General features: G+C 34.0%; 1 protein-coding gene across 1 annotated transcript in view; it reads left to right on the top strand.

Moving 5' to 3' along the window:
* The window catches only part of IL13RA2 (interleukin 13 receptor subunit alpha 2), a 69178-nt gene extending 57669 nt beyond the window's left edge, over positions 1-11509 (top strand). Inside the window, exons 6-10 of the mRNA XM_019718095.2 lie at positions 2662-2846; positions 4342-4484; positions 5872-6016; positions 9904-10019; positions 11368-11509. Coding sequence (XP_019573654.1) covers positions 2662-2846; positions 4342-4484; positions 5872-6016; positions 9904-10019; positions 11368-11418 — 640 coding nt within the window. The 3' untranslated portion in view covers positions 11419-11509. The remainder of the gene's footprint in view (positions 1-2661; positions 2847-4341; positions 4485-5871; positions 6017-9903; positions 10020-11367) is intronic.
* Positions 11510-13042: the final 1533 nt, after the last annotated feature.

The following is a 13042-nucleotide window of genomic DNA, read 5'->3' as shown; positions in this document are numbered from 1 at the left end:
TCCAACATTACCTTCTATTATCACCACTGTGAATGTTCCACTCCATTTAGACTTATCTCTAGTTTTTTTTCTCATCAATGTTATGCTCTTTTATGCCTTTGTGGGCACTGCTATCTGGAATGCCCTCTGGCTCTCTCTTTCACCAACTCTTACCCATCCTGTAAGGCCCATCTAGCATTAAATTTCCTTAACCCTTTACTGATCACATCATTCTTCTGTTTAGTTTTTCTCTGAACTACTACTTATTTTCCAGATGACATTTAAATTTATATATATATATAGTCTCTGAAATTTTTAAGAGATTGGTAGGCATAAACTGTTCCTCACATTTCTCTTGACTGCTTCTGCTGTGCTATGCCCATTTCACTTGGTGGTGTTGGGCAAGTAATTTCCCTTTTTGGGGCCTCAGCTCTCTCATCTGAAACTGGATGTGTCAATTTCTAAGGTCTGACTTTTTGTTCATTAAGTCAACAAATATTAAGCAATCATTAAATGCCAAGCACTGTTCTAGATAAAAAGGACAAAAGTGTGAATCAGACAAAGTCCCTGCTCTCTTGAGCACTGCATTTCATGTTTAACATAACTTTATCCTCATCTTAGTAGAGTAGTGAGGGATAAATATTAACATTATAGAGAATGGAAAATAAGGGTACCACAAAGCTTCCCATAGGCACAAAGTAAATCTGTATAAAGTCAAGCCTAGAACTCAAGTCTCTCAAACTCTAATCAGTTGAACTAACCAAGAGACTACAATTTTGCAAACTCTGCCTAAAGTAAATACTTGGCATAAAGTGGATTCTGTAGAATCCAGATGCGTGTACCAGCATCTTACCAGATGCTAGATTGGCCTTATTTCAGAAAGGATTTTGGTTGCTTTTACAGATAATGTTACATTTTGCATTGCAAGCTTTTCTTTAAGGAAAATAAACCAGGCATTTGTTGCTTTGGAAATCAATAGGGAAATTCCCCCTAATTCCCATTAGCTTTATTACTGGAAAAAGGTTAACTTTCAATGATATGGCAACATTTCTTGTCTAGGAGAATGAGAAATTAGATATTTACTTGCCAAATAGTTCCTCCTTTTCTTTTTGACCCCCGTTGGCTTATCTGAGGTTTATCTCGATATAAATTGTGTCCTCAGATAATTTTATTTTATTTTATGAAACATAACATTTTTTTAACTACTGAAAGCAACAAAGTAACAAGGCAAAGAAATAAACATAACAATATTTTGTGTCTGCTTTTAAATATGTTTTCTATATAAGTTCTCCAATATAATATAAAAAAGGAAGTATCACTTAGTATAAGTAATACTTGTTGCAAATGACAAGATTTCATTCTTTTATGTTGCTCAGTAATATTCCATTGTGTGTGTGTGTGTGTGTGAGTGTGTGTACACACACATACAAAGGATGCCAAAAATGTATACATATTTTAAGTAAGGAAAAAATTGTATTAAAATTGTAATAATATATACTGATAACAAAAGATAAATACAAGTCACGTTTGACTTCTGCAATTACAAGAGGTGCTCAAAATTGTTACCATCCATGTAATTTTAATACAGTTTTTTCATTTCTTAAAATGTGTATACAATTTTTTGGCACCCTCTGTATATATCTATACCTATATCTATATCTATATCTATATCTATATCTATATCTATATCTATATCTATCTACCTATCTATATGACATATTCTTTATTTATTCATCTATCTGTAGATACCTAAGTGACTTCCATATCTTGGCTATTGTAAATAATGCTGCAATGAATATAGGGGTACACATATCTTTTTGAATTAATGTTTTCATTTTCTTTGTATAAATACCCAGAAGTAGAATTGATGGGTCATATGGTAGTTCTATATTTAATTTTTTGAGGAACCTCCACGCTGTTTTCCATAGTGACTGCACCAATTTATAATCTCACCAACAGTGCACGAGGGTTGCCAGAGGACAGGGTCCTGGGGGAATGGGTGAAAGGGAATAGGTACAAACTTCCAGTTATAAAATAAATAAGCCATGGAAATGTAGTGTATAGCACGGGGAATATAGTCAATAATATTGTAATAACTTTTCACAGTGACGGATGATTACTAGACTTATCGTGATGATCACTTTGTAAGATATACAAATGTTGAATGTGTGTTGTACATCTGTGTACAATCTGTGTTGAATCTGTACATCTGTACATCTGTGTACATCTGTGTTGAATCTGTGTTGTACATCTGTGTTGTACATTTGTTGTAATATAATATTGTGAGCCAACTGTACTTTAATAATAACAAAATAGGAAAAAAAGGCAGTGTTATTCAGAATTATGTATATAAATCCCTGGTTTTCTTAATAGGAATCTTATTCTTTGATTCACAAATCCTGTTGGTGAGTTAGCATAACCTTACCTTATCTTTGAGATTTCGTAACAGCTCCTATCAGATTGTAAATTCCAGATTCGTAAAGGCTCCCATCAGATTGTAAGCTTCCTTGCTGTGATATCTCTAACACTTGTCATAGGCTCTGGCACATAGTTGGTACTTGATAAATTTGCATGTTATTAAATGATTTTTAATTCACTTGGTATCTTAAGATAATTGAAATTTGGACACCATGATACTAGAAGATATTGGTAAAACAATTTTTACAAAACTTCTTTTTACAGGTATGAGGACTTGGACCATGCATTACAGTGTGTTGATTATATCAAGGGTAATGGAAAAAATATTGGATGCAGGTTTCCCTATTTGGAGTCACCAGACTATAAAGATTTCTACATCTGTGTTAATGGATCGTCAAAATCCCAGCTTATCAGACCTAGTTATTTCATTTTTCAGCTTCAAAATATAGGTGAGGTAAACAAACAACTTCAAAATGTTTCTAGTTTAAGCTATTTACAACCATATGAAAGAGCAGAGATAGATATAGAGATGAGATATAGAGGTACCTACTGAAATGCAAAGCCAGAAAAATGAGGGCCAATAGAGCATATGAGGAAGCTCTTATTAAATATAAAAGTATGGAAGATGAGGGATTGAATGAAGGGTAAAGTGTTATTTTCATTTAGAACTTACAATCTATTTCCCAGCTTCAAAGAGTTGGTCTGCTATACAGTATTATTGTCTAGTGTTAGTGATAGAGTAATTATGGAATCACTTACTTCCAGGCCTCAACAGGCAAATGGTTGGATATTTTCTGAGTCTGGGTTCTCTGTTTTAACAATTACAACACTGACAGATTCTAGAGTCAGTCATACCTGGGTCGATTGAAACTTGGATTTACTACTTTCTAGCTGCATAACTTTGGGCAAGTTACTTTTAACATCTGTTTCAATTTCCTCATCAGTAAAATGAAGATAATAAAGGACCACCTTATAGATTTATTGTGAGATGTGAATGTATTTATGGTGTAACATCCCTGGTTCAATGCCTGACACATCATAAGCTCTAAATAAGTGTTAACTATTAATAAAAATAGTAGTAGGTATTATTGTGGTAGTTGTCTCTAATGCTACTGTAGGGGATGAAAACATTTCCTCTACCCTTCTGAGTTCTTTTGGCTGGTCTAATAATTAAATTGACATAAGACAGATAACAGAAGAAAATTTAATTATGTCTGTATGGGAGCCTCACATAGACATGAGAAGACAAAAGACAATCAAGCAATTGAGGCTTATATGCCATCCTGAGCTAAGGACAAGGGAGTAGGAGTCTGGGACTTCAAAGGGAAGGAAGATGAGAAGAGCAAATGCTTGGTAAACAAATGGTTGCCATGCCATGCCATGCAGAGGCAATGGGACATGAAGAAATTTAAACAAGCCCTGCCAACTCCTTCCAGCCTACCACACCTGGCCCATACTCTTTGTATTAATCTCTGGTGATAGCTTTCTTCCTGGACCAGACCCTCCATTTAAATTCTTTTAGTCAGTTAAGGGGAGGTAAAAAAGAAAAGGAAAAAAGAAAGAAAGAAAACTCTTCCTGAGTCTTGGTTGTCTTCAGCTTAAAATAATCCACATGCCAAAGTGGCACATTTTGGGGTGGTCTATTCTGCTTCTCTTCACTGCAAAATGAAGAAACAACTGTAATGATTTGGACCTTCTAACTTTTCTTTTGAGCTTAAATATTTGTCAATATGTGACTTACAAAAATTAGTTTCCAAAATAACCAAGTTTCTTAATAAACTGAACTTGGTTGGTAAGCAAATTTTAATTCACATTACAGAGGACACTCTTGAGCCACCTGATGTGTCCTGGAGGCTTGTGTTACTAGGTTTCCCTAGCTTTTGATAAGGGCTACTGCTCAACTTCAGTAACCTCCATGTTGAATGATTTCCTTTTGCTTTTCAGTTAAACCTTCGCCACCAGACTATCTTAGTATTACTGTGAAGTCAGAGGAAATTAACCTGAAATGGAGCATGCCTACAGGACCCATTCCAGCGAAGTGTTTCATTTATGAAATTGCGTTCACAGAAGATGATAGTACCTGGGTGGTATGAACATTACGTTTATTTGGCAAAATCATAAACATAGCTTTTTAAATAAAATAGCAAACATGAGAATCAATCAATTGCTAGCCACATGAGAAATAGAACATGATATGTTTACCTCAGTTTAATTTCCAGAAAATCAAATAATCTAGTAGACAAAAGAAAGATTTTTGCCATTGGAAAGCATAATCATACCGATTTTAAAGCTATGTAGGACCTTGGAGATAATCTAGGAACTTGTTTCTAATATTGTGTCAATAAATTAAAGTTGCCACGGGCATGCATAACATGGATTAAGAAGAGGCCTCAGAACACAACAAAAAACAAATAAACATAAAACTTTTTGAGGAACAACCATCAGGTCAAAGTAAGAATGTGGCAGGGTTAACCAAGAATGGCTTGTATTAGGGAAAAGGGCTAATTGGGAAAGTAGGCGATGGTTGCAAGACTAATTATTCCCCAGCACCAACAATGTGTGATGCCTTTAGCCCCACATTGTTATATGTTAATTTTATTCATTGGTTTCCAACTCAGAGAGTGATGGAGATAAGTAGGTAAGGCATTAGCTCTAATCAATTCATTTCATAAACTGATGAGAAAATGGCGTTGAATTGATTGACAAGTCCCAAGGAAGTGAATTGACTTACAGTCCAATTACACAGCTAGAACTAGAATCCAGATCTTATTCCCAGTCCACTTTAATCTATATTACACTATGCTGATTTCCAAGAAAAGTTACAACAAAAGAAAAACTGTTGCTTTGGATGAGAAACACCCTTCAGCTCCCTGAAATGTAGAATTGAAGTAATCGCTTCAGTGATTTTTTTTTTCCTTTGAGATCATCCAGCCTTGTTGTATTTTCATATCTGAAAGGGTAGTTTCATGCCAACCCCTGAGCACTGCTGCACAGATCTTAGGGCAATTAATCAAAATAAGAATAGGGAAAAACAAAGATTTATGTATATGAGTATGATTTCTAGTTTCCATAGAAGCAACATTTACATGATGGCTCTTTCTGCTAACTCAGTGTATGTAACATTTTACAGTTCATGGAATCTGGGAAATTTGACACTAATCCAAATACTGGCTGTCATAAACACTAAATCTACTTAGGAATTTTGTCCTGTCACACATGTGCTTTATTACAAGTGATCCATTATCACTATGGAAAATTTTAAAAATATAGATAAGGGAAGAAAAAATGAAAAGAGAAAAGTAACTCACTATACAGAGAGATAATCATTATTAGGGTTTTGGTATATATCTTTTTAGTCATTTGATGCATATATTTTATGTAACAAAACCCACTTTGAAAGAGACTAACAAAATGGGATTGGTCTAGCTGCAATTAGATCAAATAATACCATCTTATTTTTTCCTTGGCTTTCAGACTACCACTTTTGAAAATGAAATGTACATCACAAGAACATCAAATAAAAGCCAACAATTATGCTTTTTAGTGAGAAACAAAGTGAATATTTATTGCTCAGATGATGGAATTTGGAGTGAGTGGAGTGATAAACAATGCTGGAAAGGTATGAGGTAAAAGAACAGTAACTAAACAACTGGAGCTATTTGTTAGCAAAATTAATTTTCTTCCAGTGTATTTTGTATAATAATTATGGAAATCACAGTGCTCTTTCATATAGTCTAAAATCAGAGAAGATAAATTAGTAAGTACCTCAGTCGAACATAGATTTATGGAGAAACTAACATTCAGTTTTATCTAGGCGTAGTTAAACTAGATTAACTAAAAGTCGTGTTATAGTTCTATTATCAATATTCTTGTTTTTCTTTCAGTAAAGAGCACATGCTAGTTCTTTTTTGGGGGAGCCCATTTTAACAATATTTTCTTATGCTTTTAATTTTTAAGCGAGAAGAAATCTTTTTTTTTTAATTAAAGTTTATTGGGGTGACAATTGTTAGTAAAGTTACATAGATTTCAGGTGTACAATTCTGTATTACATCATCTATAAATCCCATTGTGTGTTCACCACCCAGTCAATTCTCCTTCCATCACCATCTACCCTCATCTACCACCCCTCTCCCTCCTTACCCTCTGGCAACCACTAAACTATTGTCTGTGTCTATGAGTTTTTGTTTCTCACTTGTTTGTCTTGTTCTTTTTTTGTTTTTGGTTTATATACCACATATCAGTGAAATCATATGGTTCTCTGCTTTTTTTGTCTGGCTTATTTCGCTTAGCATTATAATCTCAAGATCCATCCATGTTGTCACAAATGGTCCTATTTCATCTTTTCTAACTGCCGAATAGTATTCCATTGTGTATATATACCACAACTTCTTTATCCATTTATCTATCGAAGGACATTTTGGTTGTTTCCATGTCCCGGCCACCGCAAATAAAGCTGCAATGAACATTGGAGCACACGTGTCTTTATGGATAAATGTTTTCAGATTTTTTGGGTAGATACACAGGAGAGGGATTGCTGGTCATACGGTAATTCTACTCGTAATTTTTTGAGGAACCTCCACACTGCCTTCCATAGTGGCTGCACCAGTTGAGCAGAAATCTTAAAGCAAGGATCGGTCAGCATAAACTTGTTTTCGAGTGTCTAGTACTGTTCCTAATGAATATGTTTCTAATATATATGTCATCATTAGTAAAATGTATATTTTATGACGCATTTTTCATTCCATTCACTTCCAACACTGATTTAAAATGACTTATGATAAAAGACATATTTAAATAGAAACATAAATTACTAAAAAGCCTTGACAGTGAGGCAAAATATTATTATGCTTCACAATATACTAGCTTTATCGATAGAAATGATGAATAATTGTTTGAAATTGAAGTCAATTAACTCAGCATTGCTCTTTTAGGTATATAGATATGTATATACATATACAGATACAGATACAGACAGATAATGGCATTTCTATCATTCATTCATCTTTCATGCTGTTCCATTGTAATAGAGTTACTATTTTACTATTATCTCTCTATGTGGTATCATTGTTTTCTTTCACTCATCAAGTATTTATTAAGCACTTACTATATATCAGACTTTTTAAGGCATGGGAGATATAGCAGTAAAACAACCCATATCCTCACAAAATTTATATTTTATTCCCAAGTTGAGTAAAGATAGATAATAAACAAAGAAGCCAAATATATAATGTACTCACTAAAGGCTATGCAGAAAAAATAGGCAGAGGGAGAACTCAATTAACCAAGAGATATATGGAATCAGAATGAACACTTATTGTTTCTACGTTTTTCATTTTACCACTGCTGTTAGAAATCTGACAACTCATGTCCTGAATTATATCTTGTCATTTGTCAATGCATAGTTTAAAGTGGATACGGTGAGTTGTTAGCCACATCCTCAAGATACACGAGATATGACCAAAACATGCGGTGAATGTTTAAATAAATAAAAAAATTATTACAGTAAAAGGCACATTAATCCCCCTCACTTTGAACACACTTAACCCATGGTTCTTGCCACTTTCTGAAGCAGCTCTGGAAGTCCTCTTTCGTGAGTGTCTTTAGTTGTGCTGTCATGGCTACCTCGATGTCCTGAATCACTTTGACTTTGGGGAAGAGCCAGAAGTCACATGGTGCCAAATCTGGTGAATAAGGTGGATGAGGACACACCGTAATGTTTTTATTTGACAAAAATTGCCTTATACCAGAAGTGATGTGTGACATGGAGCATTGCCATGATGGAGAATGAAACCGTTTGCCCATTTCATGTTAAAGCACTGTTCATGGTCCATGATTTATGGCACACTTTAAAACACACTTTCTCTCAACCTTAGCTCACACCAAACTGACTGCACCCAACAACTTGAAACTTGTCACACACTGTTACTAAGTTTCGACGCGCTGATTCCCTATTGAAGATCCCTGCCTTTCCATGGGATGGCACTCGGCAACAGCATCTACCATATTTTGTGATCGCAACGGAAAGTCTCCATATCACGCATCGCTTCTGGTACGGCAATTTCTGTCAAATAAAAACATTATGGTGTGTCCTCATCCACCTTATTCACCGGATCTGACACCGTGTGACTTCTGGCTCTTCCCCAAAGTCAAAATAACTGTGAAAGTTAAATGTTTTTAATTGATTCAGGACATTGAGGCAGCAGTGACAGCACAACTAAAGACATTCACGAAAGAGGACTTCCAGAACTGCTTCAGAAAGTGGCAAGAATGGTGGGATAAGTGTGTTCAAAGCGAGGGGGAGTATTTTGAGGGGGATTAATGGCAATGTGTCTTTTATTCTAATAATTTTTTTAAATTGAAACATTCACCGTATTGTTTGATCATACCTTGTACATCTTTTTATGTAGTTTACATATAGTGTTAACATGATATTGATGATTGAGATTTCTTTTTCCCTGATGGGTACCTCTTGATAAAATTTTAATAACTTTGAGATTAGGAACAAATAATTTCCTGAGATGTGTGTGTTCTTAGTTCTTTAAGATATTTATTATTGGATGTTTCAAGGTTTAGAAAAATAGGGCGATATTTTTCTTTTTGGAAATAAAAATATGTCTTCTTCATAATTGACTTTATGTATAGGGAAAGCAACTGGAACCTCAGGAAAGAAGTCTGCTTTCTTACTGTTAATTTTGCATGCCAAAGATTTAAATTATTAGTCATTTCTCTGGATTATATTCTTGCAAATCTTAACTGAACTGACCACAAAATTTTGACTTAGTAGAAAATAAGACCCTAAGGGACTAACACAAAGCAAAAGGTGGGGTTGGGGATAGGTTTAAGTGTACGTATGGGCCTAGGATTCAAGATGCTCTGTAGTATTACTTCAAAACAAGTGAGAGATACTAGTTTTGGAAGGACAGGCTTTGTCTATTTTTTAAGTTTGTCTAGTGATTGCTTATTTCTTGCTATGCAGAACTATTAAAACTTAATCCCTGAAAGAAGAGAAAAACCTCACCTCTTTAGTCACTAAAATGTGAGATGAGACAACTTTCAAAACATGACTTTTAAAGACTAATTCCATTATTTACACAGGGACTTTTATTGAAGACCATCTCTTGCTCACTACAGCATTATGTAATATAAACATTTGACTTAATGACAGTTAAGAAATATACAAGATATGTTTATCTAATCACTTGGTTAATGTTTTGTCATTTGTTCCTATGAAAAATTCACAAGGTCAAATTTTAATCAAAGCAGAAAATAAGAATTGGGCTTTGGGGCATTATTTTTCTCAGTGAAATGAAGAGATGTCACAGTTCAGTAAGGTAGTTCTATGCATTGTGGTAGAACTGTGGTATCTATGCATTGGCAAAAAATGGCAGATGTTTCTGAGTTAAACTCAGTTCGTCACCACTTACTAGATTATTTATAAAATAATTCAGTTTAAAAAATAATTGTAAACATCTAATCTTTCCCCTTTTCATATTTTTTTTCACCTAGGTGACATTCGGAAGGAAACCTTGTTATTTTTCTTGATACCATTTGCTTTTGTGTCATTATTTGTTTTGTTAATAACTTGTCTGCTTTTGTATAATCAAAAGGCTTTACTGAAAATGGTAAGCTGTATAATATTATAGTGTTTAACTTAAGACAGTAGATAACAAAAAAGTTCTGCATTTAGGACTGATGGACCTACATTTTATAATTTTGCCTGCACACTGTGGGTATATAATTGATGTTGTATGGATATTGATGTCTTAAAAAAATATAGCAGTTTAAAAATTAACCCTAAAAATCTACATTTTGGGGTGGAGTTACTTTTGTTGAAGTAAAAGAATAAAGCTTTAGAACATGAAACACTACCTTTAGATTAGGGAAAAATATAAGGAAAGAGTTACAGGAAAAAGCAGGATTGGGGAAAAGGATAGAGTGACTTAGAATGGATATAAGCTGAAATATATTACTAGTGTGCCACAGACAGAAGATCACAAAAATTAAAAACCATGGTCCCTACTCTCCAAGAGCTCACACTCTAGTTAGGGGAGATAAAATTCATACAGAAAATAAAATCTACATTATGAGTTGATTTTAGATAATTGTTATTTGAGTTGTACAGAAACTGTGTTTCCCTGAAAATAAGACCTAGCCAGACAATCAGCTCTAATGCGTCTTTTGGAGCAAACATAAATATAAGACCCGGTCTTATTTTACTATAAGACTGGGTATCATATAATACAATACAATACAGTACAGTACAGTACAGTACAGTACAATACAATACAATAATACAATACAATACAATACAATACAGTACAGTACAGTACAGTACAGTACAGTACAATACAATACAATAATACAATACAATACAATACAATACAAATACAAATACAAATACAAATACAAATACAAATACAAATACAAATACAAATACAAATACAAATACAAATACAAATACAATACAATACAGGGCCTTATATTAATTTTTGCTCCAAAAGACACATTAGAGCTGATTGTCCAGCTAGGTCTTATTTTCGGGGAAACACAGTAATGTTATAGAATTTCAGAAGATGGATGGATTACTACAGGTTGGTGGGCTTTAAGGAGGAATTGTGACTTGGAGGAAAATGTCTTAATGCCAAGTCTTTTGAAGATAAAGAGAAATATGAAGGTGTATGAAACATTTCACTTCATTTCTCTGCTGAACGCTTTTTTTCTATTCCTCTGAGTTAGTTATCTAAGTGAAATAGTTTGTGCTATTAATGACTATTTGTTGATAATGGAGCTTTTTTTTAAAAAAATTTATTTTTTAAATTTACTGGGGTGACAATTGTTAGTAAAATTACACAGATTTCAGGTGTACAATTCTGTATTACATCATCTATAAATCCCATTGTGTGTTCACCACCCAGAGTCAGTTCTCCTTCCATCACCATATATTTGATTGGAGCTTTTTCTTAATTTCAGGTTTTTCATACAGAAAAAGAAGTCTTTTCTCATCAAGAGACAGTCTTTTGACTCAATAATTTTGTCTTATGGCCAAATGTTAAATATGGGTCTTATTAAACTGATTTTTTTCCCCTCCAAATACTGAATAAAACCTATTTTAAAAAAACATTGTTGTATTTTAGTAGGCTTTAGAGTACTCAAACCCTCAACTAGTAGTAAATTTTCTGGATTCTATTAACAGGTTTCTTCCTCATAATTTATGGTGAGCATGCTGCACATACAGAAGTCAAGGGATGGGTCAGATTCTAATTCAGTGATGTAGTAATAAAACAATGTGATTTCTCAACTGCGCTAAACCATAGAGATATTGTTGAATCTTGGAAAGTGAGAGTCTAACTTAAAAAAAATGTATTTGTGATGAAAGTATTCACCATGAATAGGCTGTTTGACTTTTAAAATAACCTGTAGAGAGGATTAATAGGAAGTTTTAGATACATTCATAGTAAAAAAGTGTGCTTCACATTTAATGAAAGAAGTGGGAGGAATGCAGTGCCTAAAAGGCTGAAAATAATGAAATGACTAGAAATCATATTTGAAAATTGCGGATGTTACAAACCACACAATAAAAATTTGGGAGTTTCCTATACTAGTTGGCAGGCAACATTTCCTATATTTTGATGATGTGATTTGTTTTTTTCAGTTCAGAGACCAAAACACACAAGTCTCTGAAATCAGTAAGAAGATTTTTAAAAGCACATCCAACCTTCAGACTAATTGACAATTGACTTCTAGGAGACAATGTGGCAACCTAGGGGTAGACAGTTGCTTTAAAATTTAGGACATAATGAATGACATACTGATTAAAACCAAGAGCCAAGTTTTAATTTGGACGAATTTCTGTTTAATATTATTCAGAGTGGTTCTATTCTGGTTCACACATCTATAGAGTGAGCATTAACTGGAGGCCTATTAGAAATGGAGAAGCTCAGAACCCCCCAACCCAGACCTACTCAATTAACAATCTGCATTTTAATAATGTCCCCAGGTGATTCATTTGCAAATTAAATTAGAAGCAGATATACAGCAGGTCCTAGAATAATGTGTTTTCATTATAAACTTAATGACAAAAAAATTGTTTTCCACTTCTTGCTACTGTCTGTGTGGAGTCTGCATGTTCTCTCTGTGTCTGTGTGGGTTTTCTCCATGTACTCCAGTTTCCTTCCACATTCCACAGATGTGCACATTAGGTGAATTGACTGACGTGTCTAAATTGTCTCAGTCTGAGCGAGTAAGTGTGTGTGTGAATGGCCCTGCAATGGAAGGGTGTCCTGTCCAGAACAGGTTCTCTCCTTATGCTCTGAGCTGCTGGTACAGGCTTTGATCACCCACAACTTTGAACTGGAAAAACCAGGTTGGAAAATAATGCTTTTTAAATTAATCTTTCATGAAAACTATGCATATATAGTTCTCATCTATTTCAATATTTAATATTAGAACTGTTGTGGGTCTTTAGAAGTTTGGTGATGTTTTTGTTACCAGCAATATGCCGTGGAACTTAACTCTTGTTCATATCAATTAATCTATGGTAAAATTGGTTTCCTTATGTCATTTTACTTAAATCACACTTTCAAAGAACCTATTAATGACATTTAGTGAGAACTGACTGTATAGCCCTATTTTAGAATGGAAAGGA

This window comes from Rhinolophus sinicus, chromosome X (genome assembly GCF_036562045.2).
Source record: "Rhinolophus sinicus isolate RSC01 chromosome X, ASM3656204v1, whole genome shotgun sequence".
NCBI lineage: Eukaryota > Metazoa > Chordata > Mammalia > Chiroptera > Rhinolophidae > Rhinolophus > Rhinolophus sinicus.
Note: the sequence above shows the minus strand (reverse complement) of the source record. Positions and strands in the feature narration are given on the sequence as shown.